The sequence below is a fragment of the Enoplosus armatus genome, chromosome 16 (genome assembly GCF_043641665.1).
Source record: "Enoplosus armatus isolate fEnoArm2 chromosome 16, fEnoArm2.hap1, whole genome shotgun sequence".
NCBI lineage: Eukaryota > Metazoa > Chordata > Actinopteri > Centrarchiformes > Enoplosidae > Enoplosus > Enoplosus armatus.
Genome location: NC_092195.1, coordinates 3,730,924 through 3,753,676, shown reverse-complemented (window position 1 = coordinate 3,753,676; position 22,753 = coordinate 3,730,924). Strand labels below are relative to the sequence as shown.

At 43.8% G+C, this 22,753-nt stretch overlaps 3 protein-coding genes across 5 annotated transcripts; all 3 read right to left on the bottom strand.

Moving 5' to 3' along the window:
- Nucleotides 1-155: 155 nt before the first annotated feature.
- Nucleotides 156-5,717, bottom strand: sh3bgrl3 (SH3 domain binding glutamate-rich protein like 3). Its single transcript, XM_070921536.1, has 3 exons — nucleotides 5,623-5,717; nucleotides 3,464-3,631; nucleotides 156-2,868 (listed from the first exon to the last, which is right to left on the bottom strand). Exons 1-3 carry the CDS (start codon nucleotides 5,665-5,667, stop codon nucleotides 2,803-2,805), a joined length of 279 nt encoding a protein of 92 aa, XP_070777637.1. The 5' UTR covers nucleotides 5,668-5,717; the 3' UTR covers nucleotides 156-2,802.
- A 5,396-nt stretch (nucleotides 5,718-11,113) lies between these two features.
- Nucleotides 11,114-12,190, bottom strand: LOC139298926 (membrane progestin receptor alpha-B-like). The gene has a single exon (XM_070921752.1). It carries the CDS (start codon nucleotides 12,177-12,179, stop codon nucleotides 11,115-11,117), a length of 1,065 nt encoding a protein of 354 aa, XP_070777853.1. The 5' UTR covers nucleotides 12,180-12,190; the 3' UTR covers nucleotide 11,114.
- Nucleotides 12,191-17,598: 5,408 nt separating this feature from the next.
- LOC139299029 (membrane progestin receptor alpha-B-like) lies at nucleotides 17,599-21,266 on the bottom strand. 3 transcript variants are annotated; one of them, XM_070921891.1, is made up of 2 exons: nucleotides 21,246-21,266; nucleotides 17,599-19,432 (listed from the first exon to the last, which is right to left on the bottom strand). In XM_070921891.1, exon 2 carries the CDS (start codon nucleotides 19,379-19,381, stop codon nucleotides 18,317-18,319), a length of 1,065 nt encoding a protein of 354 aa, XP_070777992.1. In that variant the 5' UTR covers nucleotides 19,382-19,432; nucleotides 21,246-21,266; the 3' UTR covers nucleotides 17,599-18,316. The 3 variants fall into 3 exon arrangements, with proteins under 3 accessions (XP_070777992.1, XP_070777993.1, XP_070777994.1); XM_070921892.1 differs by having other exon boundaries at nucleotides 17,599-19,418; XM_070921893.1 differs by lacking the exon at nucleotides 21,246-21,266 and adding an exon at nucleotides 21,198-21,232 and having other exon boundaries at nucleotides 17,599-19,418.
- Nucleotides 21,267-22,753: the final 1,487 nt, after the last annotated feature.

The following is a 22,753-nucleotide window of genomic DNA, read 5'->3' as shown; positions in this document are numbered from 1 at the left end:
AGCAAATGCGCCACACTATCCTGTAAAATTCCTCATTAAAATGAGGACTATGAAAGGTTTTTTTCACACTGGAGTTTCAGGATGCCAGAGTTGGCATACTTCATTTCATTTTAGGTAGGTCCCACAAACCAGTTTAAAAACACAATCCAGACAGGTAGATTCAACTCCATTTTATTTTCTTTTAACCCATAAATCACTTTTCGAAATCTTCTTGGAAGACAACAGCATTTTATTCCCTATTTTCTTCTTTTTTTGGCCAAGGGGAATTGGTCCAAAAGCAAAGCAGGATCTCAGAGAGAGACATGGAATGTCTAAAACATGATTGATAGTGAATATACACCAACAACAGGCAAACATCTACAACCATCGACTTACAAAACAGTGCACAAACATTGTGTGTGAAGGCCGTCATTACTAGGGATTGACAGACGTTACGAGTACAAGAGGGAAAACAACGTTGTTCGCAATTTAAAAAAAGACATGAGACTGAATAAATGCACATACATGAAAGCGCAAATAAGTGAAGCCTTCATTTTTCCCATGTGGTGAGTGTTCCCTAAGGCTAGTAAGACTGAGTCAGGTCGATGTGAACACACCAGCTTTGACCTTTTTTTTGTCTGTGTTCAGAATGAGGCAGGGTTTCAGTGCATAGTCACATTACTGCATCTTCATGGCCGGGACAATCAGTGAAACTGTAACTTAAAAAATAAAACAAGGAGGAAGGGAAAGCTACGTGGTTGAAAGCTGGAAGACTCGCATCTCTCCAGTCTAATCATTCACAATCCACATGAAATGCTCCCTTCAGTCGGCTATACAGAGCACCTGTCTGTGCCAGGAACCAAGCTTTCAAGTTATACAGATTATGGGAAGTGTGGAAGATGGCAGGAAAAGTGCTAACACTACAGTGAACAACCACCTGCAAAAGCACGTTACAGATATATCTTGGCACCAAATGTGACATTAAGAAATGTGCTCACGCCGCTCCACTGGATGCTAACATGAAGCAGCTAACTACTGAAATGTTCGGATTTTTTGAAAGGAGTATACCAACCTTTTTAAACAAGTTTGGAACATTGGTGGCCATTATAACATACCTAATTAAACATGTTGTGATGCTGAACCCCAACAAGGGGCCAGGATTTTAGAAATACTGAAGTCATGAATCCAACTCCCCCCGTGAAACCCCCTCAGAAGAGTTTAACCAGACCAAAACAAGCACGTAAAATTGTCTAATGATTTGGATTTTTCACATTTTACTTTTTTTAACCATTATTTTACCTGTTCAGTCATGTTTCCCGTCATGTGTTCCTCACATGAAGGTCTAAACGTTTCCACATTGAAAACAATTATGGTGGGAAAATACTGAAAGCTTTTTAGCTGTCCTATGTAGTAAAATGTGAATACATAGATCACTGGATAAGCCTATAAAATACCCACCATGTGTATCTTTTAATTGTAGCATGTTAATTCCCCTAACAGGTCCCTAAAATCCCAAAATGGGAAAACTAAAATAAATGGGGCATGACCTCCGAGTACTAAATGGTAGCTACGGCCCTGATCACAAAGGATTACTTAAAGTCCCAAAGTGAACGATTTGAAAATGACACTGTGGCTGATGGCAATGTCCACTGATACCTTTAGGTGTGAACCCACATTAAAAGAAAAATATCAATACACAAATTACTATCGACATATCATGTGCCGCTTTTGATTTTCTACAAATTTCGCCAACGCATCGTCTGGCGTCATCTTTGTTAGACATTTCCACAACTCGGCTTAAAAAGGTACCCTGTGGAGTTTTGGACCACTAGTGGCGCTATGGAGCAGCGTTTTTACGAGTGGGTCCCTGTTTTGTCGGGTATCGTGCACACAGGCGATACACACTCCTGCTACCAGTTTCACGGCATTCAGATCCACGGTTGGTGGCGGTGATGCGCAAAGAAGAGTAGCAATGTGTTCAAACAATGAAACAGCAATTTAAAATATTTTGTTTTTGTTGAACAACGCTGAATGTGTAATAAAAACAAAAAAAACACCACAGGGTACACCTTTAATGTGCCACGAGACGAGTTTCTAGCTTCGTTAAAGTCATTTTCATTTTCAATATTTGTCAAATCTAACGCCCTTTTTCAGTTGTGGTGGCCAATATTACAAAAGGCTGTCCACGCCTTTAGCTGCTATCATTCTTAATTCATTGGGTTTAAAGGACACTACAGTCCTTGCTACTTCTGTGTGCATTCGCATCCATGTGAAGTACGATTAGTGTGCAGTCGAGTACAACATGGGAACCTGAAGGCTACAGAAAAAAGACGACAAAAGTAGTTAAGACTGAGTGATGATGGTGTGTTTTGGTCTGCAGAGGATCAGGAAGATTCTGGGTTGAATGTTGTCATCCAGTGGATTAGTTTAATCTCCAGCGATCATGTGGCCACGGCCAAGATTAGTCCACCTAATTACCGCACATTTAGACGCCCCGTTGATTCCTAGCGGACTCGGAGCACGGCGTAACACTAGCCTGTCAGACAGAGAAAAGGGCGGAAAGAAATCAAAAGGAAAGAACAGAAAAAGAAACATGAAAATAAAACGGGATTAAGACTGACTCAGAGTCTAACGGTGCAGTAGGGGGAATGTGTGTCTTCTGATTGGTTGGATACGAGATATTTGGCATTCTTCGTTATGGCATTGAAAGTGAGTGGACACTGCCGGTGGTGTAGAGAAAGACTGGATAAAGGCCCTCCATTAGGGCACAGGGTGGGTGGGTGGGGGAATGGGGTTAAGATGGAGAACCGCACTCCGCCCTCCTCACGCCAGTTTCAGAAACTGATCCACTGTGTCTGCCTCCACCGCCTCGGAAAACATTTCATAGTCCTGCGGAGAGGAGGAGTGTCAGTCAGCAAACCAGAGAGCAGAGACGTTCCAATGTGACTGAATATAAAAACAATAAAGGTCTTAATCTATATGCCTGTAACTCCAATTTATGTAATATTTCTTACATTTCTGGGCACAAAGCTATCAGTACTGTACTGTTATATAATACAATAATTGCATGACTTGAGATGGAAACTGTCTCACTTGGGTGCTTGTCACAGAAACTTTAAAAAGGTAAAGGTGGAGGTTTTGACTTCTACTAGTGCTATGGAGCACTTTTTGGCAGTAATGGGCCAAGAAACGCGCAAATGCACCAGCAAGAAGAAGACTGCTTACGAGTAAAAATGGATGTAAACAACGCAGGTTTCAGACCTCGAGGAACACACATTTCCATATGATGACATGTGAACTATTTCGCACTAAATAAAATGAAATTCTACCACTAAACGTCTCTTTCTGTGACAACGTCAAAACAAGTGAAGTGTCAGTTAAAAACATACAGTAGCCTTTTTTAATTATTTGAATCACTACACAGCTGGAGAGGTTTTTCTATGATTATTTTCAACAATGAGGCACGTGTGTGCGCTGTCCTCACCCCGCAGTACTGGTCCTCGTTGAAAAGCTGGGGGGGGACGGCCGTGGGGATCCCCGCTTTGCTTCTCATTTCGTCGCGGAGCTCCCCGCCCACAGAGATGTCGATGAGCTCGTACTTGATGCTTTTACTGTCAAGGATCCGCATCACTTCTGCCTGCTGAGACTTCACCTGGAACAACAACAACAACAACGGCGCCCCATCAGAACTGTACCCAACCCCAGCACCACCACCAGGAAGCAGCCGACTCATTAAACCCAGAGCATGTTGTCTGCACATAGGAACATTTGCCCTCCATGCCGTTAGAGTTTTAGTCGCAATACGCAGACAAAGGCTGTTCAAATGTAACACTATTATGTCTATGGAGAGCTTTTTGAAGAAGACTATATGATTTCAGAACTTTTTGAGGCTGTGCCTTTAAAAAGCAGTGGCTTTATCTGGCTCCTGGGCGATGATTAATAGACCTGCTGAACGCTCTGCTATCTTTTCGGGCGACTCAGGAAGTTGGGAGGGGGCGTCTGTAAAAGCAGCCACACCTAAGCACAGCACTAACTGGAGACACACCAGCTGGCATTTAGCTGGCCACACACACACACACACACACAGTTGTTGCAAGGCCAGCGTCACGTCCTTAAACTGAGAAGGGGAACTGCTTTTACTTGTTTTGTAGACTCGGCAGTTAAAAGCTTCTCTGAATCGAGCGAGGAACAAAGTTATAGCCGCTGATAAGAGTCACTAGAACTGAACGCAACATGTTGAAAAGGAAGCAACTCCATTTGAAACACGACTTTCGGTTTTAGGTCTGAGTGGTGCAAAACCTCCCAGAACTGCTGCATGCACTAATATCACACAACTCAAAACAAGTGCAACACCATCGCAGAACAATTCATGACATGTATTAAGAGAGCAAGCAAATTTGAAAGTGAACTTAAACGCAAAAAAAACATTATAAAAGTGCATAAGGCAAAGGGATTTACATTTTAGAGGGATTTATTAGTAGATGTAATACAATACTGCACATGAGAGGGTTAAAAGCTAATGCAGGTATTGTAACACTTTTTCCTCACACCTAATAGGTACCAGATGTTTGGCCCAGTGCTTTGCCATACACTGTTTGAAGCGCTGCAAAACAATCATCCATGCAAAAGGACGTTGTGGTTTACAACATCAGCGTATTGATTGCTGCAGACAGTATGGATGTCAACCTGTTACACTCGAATCATCCTAATATATTCTATGAAAACATGTAGCAAAACCTCAGTACAAAGTCAATCTATTTAAACGTATCCGGCTTATAAACTAATACACACAGCAAAGAATATAAAAGGTCTGACTTTTCTTGGATTAAAAGGGGTCTACTGGTCAATTCGGCTCACATATAAACTACCAGGCAGCTCTAACTTAAGTAACTTTTCTGATTGTATTACTGGTTCCCATGCTCCCTTACCGCCAACCTGCAGTAATTGGAGCAATACTGAGCAGCAGGTGTGCCACTTACAGAAGATGAAATTCCTTCAAAACAAGTGCTGTTTAGTGCATTTGACGTACGCAGAGCTGACAAATACATGTTGTTTACCCAAGGCCTTAACATCACCGTTTATATGTAACATAAGCAAGGCAACCTTAAATTGCCCGATTTCTACATGAAGTTTGGCGCACAGTTCTGCTGGATGCAGGAAACGGATACTTACGGTGGCTACACGTTAGCTACTCCAGCCAGCCTCATGTACCAACATGACGCTGCAGTAATGTCACCGTTTAGGATGAGTAATACGATACATTTGGAGGGGCACTGCCTGCAGAAATACCGAGCCAAACATGCAAAAAAAAAACACCTTGCATCAAACACCTTCCCACAACCAAGATAAGGCGAATAAGGTGGGATCGTGTATCTTGGCTCGTCTTCTACGTTTTGTTACATTTACGACTTTTTACATTCATCTTTCCGCCTACGACCTATGCAACGCTGACGTTCCAATCATGATATCAATGGGCGCAAAAGTAGCATAGGCCCACTGCACTGCTGGTCAGGGGGAAGCTATTACTGATAAGGTGCTGGGTGTGTCTGTGGGACTGAGCATTGTTAGCCGCCGCTGCCGCCACCGGAGCCGAACACACCGACATAACGGACAAATTCACTCATATACGGCCACTTGACTCACCGTCCGCGAGGCAGTCACGGTGGTGTAGTACAGTTTGACTCCCATTGCCGCAGGTCCTTGCACTCCCTTTGTGTGTATCTGCTCGCGAGTAGCTCCCCTCTCTCGCCCGAGTCAAGTTCAACAGTTACCGGTCGCCACGCACGGAAGTCCGGCGACGCTGCTTTCAAAATAAAAGACGTACGTTTTCCCTTGATATTGGGAATGTGCGGCTATGACTAAAAATGTCAAAGTTATTTATGTGCTTCGCAATGCTACGTTTTTGTAAAAAAGTCCCCATGGACGCTGTGAAAGGTGGCAGCTGACTGGAAATCTCAGAGAGTGGAGCTTACAGGAATCAAGGCCGGACTAACCTGTTGGAGGGCCCTCCAGGGCAAACATGAGTGGATGGGCTCCTATGAAAGGATAGGTTCACGTGTTTTCAAATGTGTCTAAATACAAGAGTCACATGGCCTTATGAATATTGAAAGAGTCACTGTATTAAAAACATTCCTCCATCTATACCGGCCAGGAAGAGATCCCTTCATCTATGCAATTCCAGTGTAAGCCATGGGGGATAGAATCTGCAGTCCATGCATTATAGAGTTAGGCCAATGCCAATGTGAGACCTCAGCATCTGAAATAGTCAAATCAAGTGGATATTTTTAAAGTTACAGTCTTTTTAATGCGAGATTTTCTCTTTTCGCTTCCCCGGACAGTGTTTTCTTCCTGAGCCACGGTGGAGGGGAGAACATACCCACTAGATATAATTAAACTGGTCTGCCGATGCCTCCTATTAATTTAGGCTTACTATAAAAAGCATTTTGGGACAGAACGAGGATGTCGGATTTTATCCCCCACCTCTTCCTCTCTTTGACACGTGAGTGTTTAACAGATTGCCACACGGTGACAATTGGGCTTTTGGGGGCCCCCGAGGAAGATGCCCACTTGGCCCAGTTTATAAACCAGCCTTAAGAAAATAGTAATAATGAAAATAATCATTAGCCCTACAGATATGTGTCATAGGCTTTACCTATGGACATCCTCTTTTGACATGTTAATAAATATTTAATATTGGAAACAACAGGAAATGATTTGTTTTATTCTGGTACACTTGACTCTCCCTCCAGACTGAGGACCACTACTGGCTGCACAGTTTAAAGAGACAGTGCAGAACTTTATTCATATTTTCCTTTGGCGCTTTTAAAAATTAAAGTTTCCATTTACCCCTAGATCAAATGGAAATATTATTAATTTATAGTAATTAAGGGTGTGCTAATGTTTTTTTTATGTCTCTTGTCCTGCATCCCTTCCTCCCTCCACTCATGTTTTCTCTCCTTCTCCTCCGTAGACCCTAGCCCCCTTTTTCCTTCCCCCTCTGCCTCATTTTTGTCTGTTAAGCTTCATCCATCTTTCTGGGAATTCCAGACCACACACACACACACACACACACACACACACACACACACACACACACACACACACACAGGTCCCCCACATATATCTCTCTAACAAAAAGCAGTGGTCTCTTATAGGTAACTGTACCTCACCTCAACAGAATCATTCCATGCATTGTCTATGGGTTGTGTGTGTGTGTGAGTGTGTGTGTGTGCGTGTGTGACTGGTGAAAAGAGTTACACTGAAAGCAAACGTGTTCATGTGTTTGTGTGTATGTGTTATAGGCTTAAGGGTCCTACATAAGATTTTCCAGTGACATACTGCAGAATTTGCTAAGAAAACATGTTCATGTTCTTGTTGATTGAGAGATTGAACATTTCTGATCACTGAAACGGTTGAATTCAAATGATTGTGGATGAACATCTCCATTTAAGTTACAAACAGATCATTTACTTGTTTAATCGTAACACCAAGACGCTTCTTCCGTTGCTGTGTTGACAATGAATAGGAAACTGTATGTTAACTTTGCACATTAGCACAAACATTTCTAAGCCAGCCAGTGTCCATCTGTCCTTCTCCCCATTCAAAGCCTGTCGCAGTGAGCCCAACATTGGAAGTTGTGCTCACAGATCCAGGCTGCAATGAACTTCTCCTTGTTTTTGCATCTACAAATGTTGCCTGCTGTCTAAACATGATTTACATCTCCAATCATGAGGCATTTATACTATGCATCATTACAAATTCCTGTCTGCAAAACTAAAATAATACATTATAGCATAATAGCTGTGTAGATCAGAAAGTCGGTACTGCGGTACGGTGGAGCTTTTTAGTGATGGCTACAACCAACAGGACTTTTCTAAGCATAGGATTCTACCCTGAGCATGCTGTGTGCAGAAAAACGCCACTGGAGAATGGATCCACTGGGGCACGGGACGCCTTCATTCCTCCGACAAGATTTAGTGTTCCTGGCCGGCAACCACATCACTCAGCAGCAGCACAGGCAGCGAGCCTTGCAGTGTGTGTGTGTGTGGCCACAAGCATAACAGTGGAGGAGCAGTCTTCACCACTACACACCTGAAAGTCTGATTCTGTCTCATGTGACAACCAGACTACAGTCGTGCTAGCTGCTCTGTGAGGCTCTACTGTAACCCAGCAGCGCTTTGAACGAAATGCTAACGTCGGCATGCTAACAGGCTAACAATGACAATACTAATATGTGGATGCTAAGACGGTATAATGTTTACCGTGTTCGCCTTCTCAATTTAGCATGTTAGCTTGCTAACATCTGCTTAGCATTAGCATTAGCACTAAACACAAAAGCACAGCTGAGGCCGATGGATTGTCATTCGTTTTGCAGGCATTTGGTCACAAACTAAAAATAATTAAAATAAATCAAACTTGATGGCGGCACTGGATGAAAATATAAGGGAAATATAAGTGATTACAATCCATCCAATAGTTGTTGTTGTAGATGTTTCACTGGATAAAGTCATTGGGATTCTTCTTCCCATATGCACCATGGGCATGTCAAGACATGTTGCCAATAACCAGAAATGTCAACCTCACGGTGGCACTAGAGGGAAACTCAGGGATTTGTCAAAGTCAGTGGGCCTTATCCTCTGGGGACCATGAATGTCTGTGCAAAAGTATATTCCAATCCATGTAGTAGTTGTTGAGATATTTACCAATATGTTGGACATACCAAGAGTTTGGCACTGCCATCCCTCGAGCCATTTCATTAGCATGGCTAAAAGCATTTAGTCCTTGATGACTGCTAACGGCACGTTTACAACATTTCTCCCCTTTACCAGAAGCTCCTCTGATATTCATAAGAGGGCAAAGACATTTTCTTAGCTGTCTCGCCTTCCAAACATCCATTCACTGTGAGGGACAGACAATAAATTCAGAGGTGGGGGGGTTTAGTGTTTTGCACGAGGAAACTTCAGCGTGACACATGGATTTCAAGTGTAGTCCAGTTCTGACACATTCTGTAAAACCAGTAGACCACCCAACAGTAAGTAACCTGAAAATATCCACATTCCCCAAATTGTCCATGGCATGTTTATTTTACGAGACATCACACGCAAACATCGACAAATCAGCTGGGTATTGTTCTTGCTGTAATGCCGAGTCTTTTGAGCCCCATTAAGTCTAATGAGCGGTGATGCCATTTAATTTGGAACTTATCACAAGGGAAGCAGGCTGGCCCCTTCTATTGTGAGTCAGACAGGAGGAATGTGGGAGAGAGTCCAACAGTGCCATAATTCAGCTGATTCAGGGTTTTAGTGAGCAACTGAGCCGTGCAGTGTGGACCAGTACGCACCAATACGCAGTAAGGCTGGAGCCGGACTGCAGAGCCAGACAGCAGGGGTCAATATATCTGATATATCTGCGAGTGAGGTGAACAATACCGTCTCTGAGGTTTTCAACAGAGGAAGTGGAAAATTCTGCCCCTGCCTTGAGTAAATAAACCAGGTCTCTCTGCTAATGTGTTTGCCTCAAATAAAAGCACCTTCGTCAACATTTGGGGGCAGCAGAAAGGTCTTTTTTTTCAGATCCATCTGAGCAAGCAAGACCCGAACCCTGATGAACTAGATATTCAAAGACGTCTCTTTTTTTTTGTTTGTTTTTCATGGTTCATGGAATTTGGTCAGGGAACAGAAAAGGACGAGGTGACATGATCAACAATGGAATAGTGCGACCAAAGTAAGAAACATGAAACTTCTATGATGCCTTTATAAATACTGGTTGTTGCAACAGCAAATACTTGCACAATATAACAAAGAGGCAAATGTGAATAATGGGATTGAAATAAAAATAAATAAAAATAAAATAAAGGTGAAAAATGTTGATAAGGGAGACATTTTTATGTACAAATCAGTTCATAACAATTCATAAACTATGAAGTAGAAGTCATGGAATGGTATGGTAATTGGTATTATAATGTTGATACTCATGGGTACGTTTTTAAAACACATTAAAATATAAAACAACTGATATCCCAAATGTTTTTATATTGTTAACATTGAGGCATTGGCACTCAAACCCGGCTGTAAATGGTGCAAATTGGAACTAAGTGCAAGCCGAGATAACACGACGTCTCGAGGTTATTTTTTTATTTCGTCAGACTTTGGAACGCGTCCTTCAGAGCTGCAGGGGGCATCATAGTACTCCCCATGACAAGTAAAATGATGTGTATCTTAAGAGTTGAGTTACCCTTCAATGTAGCTCTTGAAACAGAGCTACATTTTCACGCTGGCATATGTGAAATTAAATAAAAGGTACATTTCTCATTCGCTCACTGAGTTTTGATTCATTTTGTCTTCCAATAGAGGGGACGAGTGTCGCTTGCATGTAGTTTTAACCACATTTCTGGACCTACGGGCCCATGTTTCTACTTGTTGACCCAGTACAGTAATGGAACAGATGCACATTGTGCTATTCTGAAAACACAAATGCACAGTCTCACGTGTATCCTCACAGTATGTAAATTCCCTCCTCGAAACAAGAACTGCTGTTGCTTTCATGACAGTGTATGTGTCTTTATTTAAAAGCGCAATTAGCTTAAACAGAAACGTCTAAAAAGTAAACACGATGGCAGGAAAACAGTGCATAAAAAGTGATCAATTCTTAAAGGAATAGTTTGACATGAGATATTATATTGACAATATTGGCGTCACTCTAATGTCTGAAGAGTGGGTGCAGGGGGAAACAGCTCGGCTGCCTTCCAGCACCTCTGAAGCTTGTGTATTAGCATGTTAAATCTTGTTTGTTTAATCCATACTAAAGCCATATTCTAAAGGCCTGGGCACACTAGGATTGAGAGCGGATCCGCTCGAGGAGGCGAAATTAATCCGTGTTCAACTTTGGTGAACTTTGACACACCAATTCATGCCATTGACCAATAGCAAGCCGTGCTGGCAGAGCTGACCTTTGAGGGGACGAAGAGCTGGAGAGTCCAAAATGGGGAACCCTGTATAGCTTTATTTCCCTCTTGAATAACTTTTTATTGAACAACATGGCGTGCGATTGTGAACAAAATGCATGGAGGAAGTAAACAGAACAGCAGAGAGAAAATAGAAGATAGAGGTGCTGGTAGGTTTACCTTTGTTAATCTATTATTTAGACTTGGTTTTGACGTCAAGCACTTGTTTGACTTTCCTCAGCATGAAGGCAACGATTAGCGCACATGCAACCAAAGTGACCACGTACAGTCCCACAAAGTGAGCAGCCTCACCGCTCCGATGCAGACGCGAGTACAGCTTCCTGCGGCCCACGTAGTCGAGGTGGGACGCACGGATCTGACACAGGGTGCAGCAAGATAGAAAAGCATGGAACATCTGATGACTCTGTCCCAGAAAATCGCACCGCCCAGGGAAGCAGCGCTCCAGCAGGGGGAAGGTGAAGAAGAAGGTGCAGCTGAGAAAGAAAGCCACCTGGCCAAAGTGATAGATAATGGCTGGGTCATCGCTGGCTGTGGACCATGACATGAGTCTTTTAGCCACAGGACTGCTGTCCCAGAAAAAGGCGAGCGATGAGGGCACCACCTGGCACACCTTCAACACCCAGGTCGGAAGGCTGTGGTTGCAGTATTTGCCATAGCAGCAACCCAGGCACGACAGACAGCTGAGAGCAGCGGCAGTGGGCATGAAGACCCCATGCACGAGTCTGTGCAAGCCCTCATCCACGGCATAGTAGAAGTGAACTATGGCACTGCCGTACTGGTACTGTGCTACCCCAACATAGTCCAGAAAGAAGAAGGCATAGTGACACAGCTCAGACTTGCCGCCCAGCAGGTGAGCTGTAACGCTGAATGCCGAGTAGGTCAAGGAGGACACGATGAGGACCAACAGGGGCCATGAATGAGGATCGCCGACAAAGTCCACGAGCTCAGCGAGTTGGCGCAACTTAACCAGAAAAACAAAAAACGCCAGCAGGTGGGTCCAGACGTTGATGGTCTCATTGTGGCGCTGGAATAAAGACAGGAAATAGTAACACCAGTTTTGGTTGAGGGGTCGGTAGCCGGTGCAGACGTAGCGCTCCCTGAAGTAGTAGGGCACCTCTGTGTCTCTCACAGTACCCGGCATGGAGGGCGCCGCCTCAGTCAGCATCCGGGGAACCCCCCTGATCTGCTGCAGGCTGATGAACACTCGTCCAATTCTCTCCATCACCATCGTCGCCATAACTGTCAGTAGCTGAGGGGTGCGCTCTGGCTGGTTCCTGCAGAGAAGGTCCTGAGAGGTAAAATCCACAAAAGTGAACTTTTTGTTTTTGTGTTTCATTTTTTTTTTTATTATTTTCCTCCCAAATATACATTCAGCATTTCAACAGCAATATATATACACATATGCAAATACACTTACATACACACACACTGTATGTGTATACACACACATACAGAAAAAAAAAAAAAAGTAAAAAGTAAACCCACCCCCCACACAAAGAAAATGACAAAAAAAAGGGGAAATAAATGGGCCAAAAGTAATGAAAAACACAACGATCAACACGTTTGAGATGTGAACACTTCCAGACTTGATTCTGGGAAAGACCAAACTCTTCCTTCAAAGTGTCAAAGGATTGAAGTACTTAGTAGTACTACATACACCAGACTGTTAAGTCCCAAGGAGCCAACACAATGACGATTAAGGATTTGTGACTTCTCTTCCCAATGCAGTTAAAGACTAATGAACTGGTTGTAAGGGGAGAAAAAGAGTTTTCAATGGAGAACCAGGCATACTTTTTTGTGAGACTAACTAAGCTGTCATTTCCACAAATAGAGTATAGTCAAGTCAAATGTAGCACATGGTTTTATTCCCTGAACTGATTACTGAGTTTTTTTGTTGAGGGTTGGTCAACTTTACGTCATTCTTTACTTGATTGGAACGTGGTAATCACAGCCAAATTATACGTGTACTTTTTCCCTCCAAGAGGCAGGCATAAGGGTGGTGGTGTTTTTCTGCTTTCTGGCAGAGAAACTGTGACCTGCGTATCTGGTATACAGGCAGCATTTGTAAACCCAAATCAACGGTCTGACAGCAGAAACAAAAAGAAAATGTGAATCATTACAACTAAATCAGCAGTCATGCGCCATTAAACACAGCGTGAGTGACCACAGCGAGCAGCAGGAGGGGACAGAACATATGTAAATGTATTTATTGATTTATAATCTTCATGTAAGCGGCAACCCAGTCAATGAAAAAACGATACACACCCCCTCTACTTAGCTAATGACACTCTTTTCTTATAGAAGCACTATAATGCGCACGGCACATAATTACAACAAATGCGTCTATTAACAAAAAGGTAACAAAAGGGTTCTTACCAGAGGTCAACAGAACAGCAAAACAAAAAAAAGAAAGAAAAGAAAAAAGAGGCCCTACTTCCTTCACAGGTAAGTAACAAGTCCTAAGCAAGCTTAAATGAACAGTAGAGTTTGTCAAACCCTGAAAGCAGTAAGGCTTGGATGTTTACTCATGAGATAAAGAACCAGTAGCTCAACTTTTTGGTGTATGACAAACCTGTGGATTGAAACTGTGCAAACACACAGCTTTTTCACCAGCAGCGTCTGCCAGGTCCTTGTTGTCTTGTCCTGCAGCTAATGTGAGTTTAATGCAAACTAAGCTACGCTCTAGACCACTTGGGGGCAGCAGGTATACTGTATTTCATTTGAGCCAGATCCATCTAATGACATAATCCTGTCTGCGATAAAGGAGACATTTCGAGATGTCTTACTCATGTAAAGAATGTGCAGGTATAGGCATTTATAAGAGAAAGCTCTTTCCATTTTTAGTCCTAATACATATGCTGATCTCGCAAAGACTTTCAAGATATTAACATTGAGGAGCTGGTATTTATTGGAGCCCCCAATTACTTTGCATTCTTTTGAGGTAATGCAAAAGAATTGGGGCACTGCAACAGTTTTGCATTACCTCAAAATACTTACTTTTTGCGTTGCCTCTCATCCATAAAAAAAAAAAAGGCTGAGCTGTATTATGATATAGTGTTAGGTATTATGTAGTGGACCACCGCTGGTTGACCACAGCACGAATGGGAATCCCGTGTGGCTTAACGAAAAAAAAAGACATCACTGCTGCCTGACAACAAGCGGGGAAGCCTTTGTTTAGACAGTGCTTGCCCTTTGCTCCTCTTACTGTGGCAGACAAACAGCAGCTCTGACCACCTAACGCAGTGTTCAGACTGACTTAAGCCCCGTGTGAAAAAACGCAACCTCCCATTCATTTGAATGAGGCGAGTACAGCGACGCTGGGGGAGGGGGGGGGGTACCAACGTAGAGGGCCCCCAGCAAAACGCAGGGTCATCTGGCAAGTTTAACCTGGCGCAACTTTTGCCAGAACACAACACACTGTCATCCACCAAGGATGTATTTTTGCTCTACCTTCTGGAAGCAGGAGGCGCAAATAAGCCACCTAGAGGTCGCCTTTATTCATCTTGTAAAAAGTCAAGGAGCCGGGGACAGGCTGAATGGAAGGAGGGGAAATGTATGCGCTCGACAGAAAAGCAGAGTCATTGTCTGTGTTCCAGGTGACTGGGAATGGAAATAGACCTTCTTGAGGTCTGTGGAGATGAACCACTCTCCTGAGGTTGTATATGAAGGATGTCGACCGTACGAAGCATCTTTAGGCCCATTCTTAGGTCTAGAATAGGCCTGAAAGTATTGCTTTTCCTTGGAAAATATGTTGAGTGAAACCCATCGTGCTGTGGATGTGGATTTACTGCTTTACTGGCATTTGTTGGAGTTCGGCAATCTCCTGTGACAAAAAGGTGAAGCTGTCAATTCAACTTATAACCCTGGGACGTTGTTTTCAAAGTCCACGATTTGGCTGCCCAACAATCCAGTTGCTGCCGGGAAGATCTGCACACTCAGATCCCTGCCGTAGCAGTTCTGGAGGTGGATCCTCTACGAGCAAAATGCACCCACTTCAAAGTCCTGAAACAGAGAGCTTGAACCCATCTCATCCAAGTCTTAGGCATCTACCTGAGGGGTGCGTGGGAGAGGGGGAGCCAGCACCAATGCTTTAAGGTGCCTTGCTATTGCTTGTAAAGCTGAGACGGACCTTGCCCACCCCCCCACCCCCCAGCATGTGTGTGTCCTGGGCTACAGCCCCCATCACACAGCCTAACCCATGGCTTCCCCTGCTGTTTATGTGAACCAGAGATAACCCTAAACATCCAAATAGGAGGCCTTCCGCTTGACGCAGCCTTTGCTGCCTCGCAGGGAGTAGCTTCAGTTAAGACATGGGTCAGACAGGGCTTTCCTGAGGTGACCCACATCCAGACAGTTGGGGCACAGCTCATCGCCTTCCTCAGTTTTAAATGATGAATTGTTAATTAGATGAAATCACTGTCAAATCAGACTACGAAGTCTGAGCTAGAACAGTAAAAGGGCCACAGGACATCTATCAGAACATATAGCAGACCTACTTCCCCAAATGCAACAACTAACTCCCCAAGCGGGTTGCGAGGCAGGCAGGTAGCCTCACACCCGTGACTTTGCTCATTGCCACTGGCAGTCAGGGAGGGCTGAAATAGAACATCTACACCTACACTGACGGGGGCAGCCGCTGCCATGGCGTCCCCATCTTTTATTGGTCCTCTTTTAAGGAACCTCAACACAGATAGCGAGGTCCATTTTCATGGCGACAGGTCACCTAATTGGTAAGATTTAGAATGAAAGGAACATATTCATTTACTGATTCAGGACATGCTTCCCTTGCATATGGCCCTGACGGAGTTTCTTGGCCTGCAGCCCCGGGTTTGTTCCACGTTGACTCGGTACAATAAAGGCACAGATTCACTTTGTGCTAGTTGTTAGTCTGAGTTTCTAAATTACCAACTGACATGCACAGCATCGCAGTGTCAGCTGTATCCTTAGAGTATGTAAATAACAGCTGAGGTCCTGCTAGGAGGAACAGTGTTTAACAGGTTGCCAGGGAGACCAATTAACCACTGAGAGACATCCATCGAGAAACAGCCATTAGATGTGTTTCGCATCAAACGAATTTCATGGTATACTCGTATTTTTCCACCCTTCTTCCGTAAAAACAAGATTACAGTGCCCATATAAACACATATATCCTCCAAAAACAGTATGAATTCAGTTCTTCGTTGTTTTTCCTCCTTTTTTAACAACACTGAAATTACAGTGGTTTCAGTAACACAAAATACATTTACATGCTATTGAAATTAAGCAATACCATTTCATCTCATTCTTCAGCTCTGGGACTTGAGTCCAGCCAAAAACAACTAGAACCATCAGTGGAACCATCAGTAGAACCATCAGCAGAACCATCAGTAGAACCATCAGCAGAACCATCAGTAGAACCATCAGTAGAACCATACCTAACCAGCAGGTAGCATTGAGGAGATCACAAGCAGGAGGCCACTGGTTGACATTCATTTCATTTGGCAATAGCAAGAAAAACTGACCACATCCTACAGTTTTTGCATTATGTCAAGAAAATAAAAGTGCATTGAGAGAAATACATCTGCAGCAGCTTCATAACAACACATCAACAGGCACAATAAGGTAGAACTCAGTTCCCAATTGGAGGTTCAGTTAATCAAACACCAATCAGAGGCAGAGAGCGTGGCATCAGATCAGACAAGTGAGCTTTAACCTTCACTTGTGTTTTTGTCATCGTTGTCATTGAAAATACAGCTCCCTACATTATATCCCACTGGCCTGGAGGTAGGCTACATGCTTATTATACTGTATTTTAAAGATAACAATGAAGATAACATAACTTGTTGTCCCTTGCACAGTGTGTGCAAAGGTCAACACGCTCCTGATAAATACAACATAATAACACTACCCCATCCATCTGGAAGCTCACAGACACTTTCAGACATAGTTTGATATTTCTGTAGCTGCTCATGGTGAAAGCAGTAACGGGGGGGGGGGGGGGGATTCGACGCGGTGGTCTGCAACATGTCGTGAGATGGGACGTCGCATCGTTCGTCAGTGTTGCACACGAGAGACTCAAAAGGTTATGAGAGAAACGGTGCTTTGACAAAAAACGGTGAGATTATTTCAGACCAGCTCTGTCTCCAAGAGATGTTTGTTTAACTCAATCCTACTGTTTTTTACATCTTGTTCAGTAGTAGGCATTATTATTTCCCAAAGACATACATTAGCATGGTACCTTTAGCTTTAATTAGTACACTCACATAACACCCACGCTCCCTTTTCCCTTATGACTCCAAAAGGCACAAACGACATACAATACAGTGATTGCTGGCATCGTAATATACATAATACAAAACAGTCTACACATATATACTGCATGTCTAAAATAAATCTAACTAAGACTTGATTATATGTAAGGTCCCTCTTCAAAATATCCCGCTTTCTCAAAGTCTAAAAGGCAGTGCATTAAATCACATCTAAAAGTGCTATGAAATCGAACTTAAGCAAGCAAAACAACAACAAAAACAAGGTTTAAACCTCAGACTGGCAATGAAAAACATCTCATCACGCGTCTTTAAAGATTTCAAACCCATGACAATGGCAGCTTCAGTCCTCAGGCTTCAGTTTCTGAAGAGTCTGCACGTTGTGCCATTATCTGATGGCATTAAGGGGAGGAGAACAGCAAAAAATGTTCAAGGCAATACTCAATCAGCACCAACTTTATGCTAAATTCAACATAAAATGTGCAAACTGGCTTTCAAGGCACAATGACGAAGGCCTCACGTGTTGTAACACTGTTATTACACCGTAAAATGGTAGATTTGTTTTTATTAATGCTGCCCGGGAAAAATGTTGCCACAAGCTTTGATCAGTGTATCACCAATAAACCATTTCAATAACAAAAGTCAGTCTCTTTCAAAATATTTAAAATAAATATTGGCACATTTTAAATGCTATTCCATATATTATCCCAGTTTTGCAGGATAAAAGAAAAAAAATCCCAACAAATCTGACAGTTTAACAAATCCAACTGCATGTCAACGATTTATTTTAAATTTTTTATCAGTAACGGCAGTGATCTTATAAATGGCAGCGATGCGTACGTTTTAAGTTGATGTTCCCTTTCTCGAAAAAAAGCACCAGCCTTTGCTGATGCATGAAAAATAGATATTGTGAATTATTACAAAAATTCTAATACAAATCACTACCAAAATACGAACTCCTAATATGATGCATCCCTCTTATTATCCTCCACTTACTGTTAGTAAATTAGCCATTTACATAATACAAGCCTGCAGCAAATATAATTAGTTCCCTCTCTATCAAAGCAGTAAGTCTGGAATGAAAGGCACATAAATGCTTTTGCACATAGTTCCTACAACATCTAATCTATTATTTAGACTTGGTTTTGACGTCAAGCACTTGTTTGACTTTCCTCAGCATGAAGGCAACGATTAGCGCACATGCAACCAAAGTGACCACGTACAGTCCCACAAAGTGAGCAGCCTCACCGCTCCGATGCAGACGCGAGTACAGCTTCCTGCGGCCCACGTAGTCGAGGTGGGACGCACGGATCTGACACAGGGTGCAGCAAGATAGAAAAACATGGAACATCTGATGACTCTGTCCCAGAAAATCGCACCGCCCAGGGAAGCAGCGCTCCAGCAGGGGGAAGGTGAAGAAGAAGGCGCAGCTGAGAAAGAAAGCCACCTGGCCAAAGTGATAGATAATGGCTGGGTCATCGCTGGCTGTGGACCATGACATGAGTCTTTTAGCGACAGGACTGCTGTCCCAGACATAGGCGAGCGATGAGGGCACCACCTGGCACACCTTACGCACCCAGGTCGGAAGGCTGTGGTTGCAGTATTTGCCATAGCAGCAACCCAGGCACGACAGACAGCTGAGAGCAGCGGCAGTGGGCATGAAGACCCCATGCACGAGTCTGTGCAAGCCCTCATCCACGGCATAGTAGAAGTGAACTATGGCACTGCCGTACTGGTACTGTGCTACCCCAACATAGTCCAGAAAGAAGAAGGCATAGTGACACAGCTCAGACTTGCCGCCCAGCAGGTGAGCTGTAACGCTGAATGCCGAGTAGGTCAAGGAGGACACGATGAGGACCAACAGGGGCCATGAATGAGGATCGCCGACAAAGTCCACGAGCTCAGCGAGTTGGCGCAACTTAACCAGGACAACAAAAAACGCCAGCAGGTGGGTCCAGACGTTGATGGTCTCATTGTGGCGCTGGAATAAAGACAGGAAATAGTAACGCCAGTTTTGGTTGAGGGGTCGGTAGCCGGTGCAGACGTAGCGCTCCCTGAAGTAGTAGGGCACCTCGGTGTCTCTCACAGTACCCGGCATGGAGGGCGCCGCCTCAGTCAGCATCCGGGGAACCCCCCTGATCTGCTGCAGGCTGATGAACACTCGTCCAATTCTCTCCATCACCATCGTCGCCATAACTGTCAGTAGCTGAGGGGTGCGCTCTGGCTGGTTCCTGCAGAGAAGGTCCTGAGAGGTAAAATCCACAAAAGTTAACTTTTTGTTTTTGTTGCGTTATATTTCCAACACTTTTAAGTGGGATTAAAATATCTTGTTGCTAAAAATATAAATATCAAGTCAACCTACAGTCTTGCTCTATGTAAAGCTCTGCAGTTGGCTCGGTTGTAAATGTGGTGTCTTTATTTATTTATTTTTCAGTTAACTTTGGCTTGGTTAGTTTGTTTGCCACTGTAGGTCGATTAACCTCCGTCCTATTGTTGTGCTGAGACGGAGGCTGAAAATGTATCATGCTAACACCACGTGACTCGGCCACGAGTCTGAACCTTTGCAGCTGATGTTCAGATTACTATTGGAGGCTATTAATTACACACATTGAGACATTTTTCACGAGCGTTGTGTTGGAGCTTTTCCTTAACTCCTGCGGTGTATTGGTAACACATCAGTCATATCTGATAGATGCACCACGTTCAAATCTGAGTGTCTGGCTATGTAGTGGCCAGTGTTATCATCTGAAGTGCTGTAAAGAGCCGGTCACAACCACGGCCACGGCCACGGCCACGACTATAGCCACAGCAGCCACAGCCATGGTCACAGCCAGTGGCCATGGCTACGGCTGGAGCTAGCCAAATAATTTGTTGATTGTGTTTCTGTATTTGAATTACTGAATTAATAACTGAAATCTGTGGATCAGCCAGTGACTGATTACTTTTTACTTTTACCAAAATGGTAATATCCTTTACCACAGGTCTGTCGAACAGCCAAACACTGTCCGACAGGCCTTACTTAGATGGTAAGTAACAACTGCAAAGTTAGGCCAATTCAATGCTTAATACTGTCATGCTCTTTAGCAGTATGGCTTGGACATTTACACTTCACTTAAATAGGGGAGTAGCTGAGCATTTGGTGTATGACATTTGTATGCAGTGTAGCATCTGTGGCCATAATCAGGGCGTAAACAGACAGCTAGCCTGCCTGTCAGACTCCGATTGGTAGCTGTAATCTGAGCTGCGCTCCATTAGCCTGCGCTGCTAGTGCGGTTTGTGAGTTGTGCTGTTTAAAGTAGAAATAAGAGAGTGTGGCCAGGGATGTTTGGCCTCACCTCAATGTCCTGCATGCAGCCGAAAAACAGACATGGCTTTTCTGATTACAAAGAGCCAAAGCAGACCAGGGATCAGCAGGCGTTTAAGATGGAAACAAGCGACACGTGCACAAAAAAAATAATGTTACAGCACTTCCTCTCTGTGTGTGTGTGTGTGTGTGTGTGTGCGTAGCTGTTTTTTCAAACTTTGGACTGAGCCAGGCTAACCGTTCCCCCTGCTTCTAGTCTTTATGCTAAGCTAGGCTAACCACATCCTGCCCCCAACTCTGAACTTATCGCACATCGATCCAGACCTCTTATCTCATTCTCAAGAAGAGTGTATTTTCTTAATAATAGCATTATTTTCTTAACAATGTTTTATTGCAGTCGTCTACTTTGGAGCGGTGTGGCTGGTTAAACAGGACTGGGTGACATTTTTAAGTTGAGCTTGACATTAAGACACATTTCCCCCCTTTTGCCCTTAAAGCTTTAAGGGGAGGGGGGAAAAACTCATCACTTTTTCTTCCAGTACGCGCAGCAGTGTGTCGAGGACCCCCTTCAGGCGGACTTCATCTGGGTCCACTAAACCGAGTCGTGTCGATGTGCCCGTCAATCACATGTAGGCTCTGCTACTGAAAAGAAAAAGTTCTGCCACAGCCTGAAACACCCAGTGCGCATCTCCCCCCGGCAGGCTACCTGTTTACTGTCCCTGTGGCCGTGAAGTGACAGCCCGGCACGTCTCACCTGGTCGTGGTCGCCCGTCTCCTCCGGAGTCCGCAGCTCAACTGACCTCTTCCTCCTCCTCCTCCTCCTCCTCCGCCCGCCGGGACAAACATTCAACAGATTGACTCGTTGTTCTGAAGTGAGGAGGCGCCGTCAAGTTACCGAGCGTCCTTCAAACGCAGCCGGAAGCGTTGGTGATTTCGCCATAAAAATAAAAGCAAGTGATTCTTTGGCTGGCGAATCGTATGGCCGCGATCAAACGTGGTTGATTCGTCGAAAAATGAGATCGTTCCATTAAAAAGTGTCAGCTCTATCAAAGACAAGTTTGAAGAGAAAATGCCCCCCTCCCCCCCAAAAAAAAAACCAAACCCCAGATATTAATTCATTCATAGTAAAGATAGATTAGATTTTCAGAACTCATGCCTCCTAGAGTCTGATAATATACTATATAATATGTTATATTATAGCAATTTGAATTTGATTGTGTGCAAGTTCACAGCAAAGAAACAGTACTTACAGATGTAGAAATAACATGCACAGTGTGGATAAATACATGCAGATTGGACACGTTTGGTATATTTCTGCAAGTGTAAAGTAAAAAATCATATAACCTTCGTATTGGCAGGCATAGCCTACAGATTGGCCTGGCCTATGAACACAAGGTTTGTATTTAGGCCAGCCCGGTGATTAAACGTCAATCAGTCTTTTATTTTGAAAACCGAGTGGCGGAACGCGTGCCGTGCTCGCCGCAGGGAGACCGGGAGGAAGACGGTGGCTCTCTGCGAAGAAGACTGAAAAGCAGAAAGAAGAAAAGCTCAGACGTGAGGTGCATTAACCCGGCCCGATCTCAGCACATTCAATAGATGTTCGCGGTTATATAATAAAGGAAGTTGTCCTCCGGTGCGTTCAGGCGAATCCGCCGGCGGAGCAAAGCAGAAGAAGTAAACCCCAAATCGCACTTAAATCGGAACACTTGTCGTAAGAGACAGAGAGAGAGAGAGGTAGAGAGAGGTAGAGAGGTAGAGAGAGAGAGGGGTGGAGAGGGTATTACTCCTGTGTGGGTGTGAACTCCTGGAACATTCTTTGCCAGTGACTATCTGCTCTGGAGCTCGTTTAACACAGACATGATAAACAGCGGCAGCTCCTTCACATGATTGGACTCCAAACGGTTTGGACAGAGCACACTTTACATATTAGACCTCGCTGTGCTGGAGGATGAACCCAGAAGGCCTGCTGGGGGTTAGTTAAAGGCTTTTATGAAAAGATCTGATGATCATAGGCCGACAGGACCTTTTATTCTCACTTTAAAATCTCCTCCTAATATTTTAAGGTGGTGGTTAATGTACAGTGTAGATGATGTAACGAGCTAAATACAAGTGAAGTTGGTCTATCAGACAAAAGGAAAGTCCTAAATGTAGCTCATGCTCCCTTTACTGGACTGAAAGCACATTCATTTACAACCGAAGGGGGGGGGGTGGGATATTACACTGACATTTATAAAGATAAAAATGAAATAATAGTGTTGGGAA

Bases quoted from the DNA above. Each gene is read 5' to 3' on its own strand.
- sh3bgrl3 (XM_070921536.1), bottom strand. From the start codon at position 5,667: ATGGGAGTCAAACTGTACTACACCACCGTGACTGCCTCGCGGACG. The intron at 3,632-5,622 runs GTGAGTCAAGTG...TTGTTGTTCCAG, and splicing joins CCGTGACTGCCTCGCGGACG to GTGAAGTCTCAGCAGGCAGA. The intron at 2,869-3,463 runs GTGAGGACAGCG...TCCTCTCCGCAG, and splicing joins ACGAGGACCAGTACTGCGGG to GACTATGAAATGTTTTCCGA.
- LOC139298926 (XM_070921752.1), bottom strand. From the start codon at position 12,179: ATGGCGACGATGGTGATGGAGAGAATTGGACGAGTGTTCATCAGCCTG.
- LOC139299029 (XM_070921891.1), bottom strand. From the start codon at position 19,381: ATGGCGACGATGGTGATGGAGAGAATTGGACGAGTGTTCATCAGCCTG.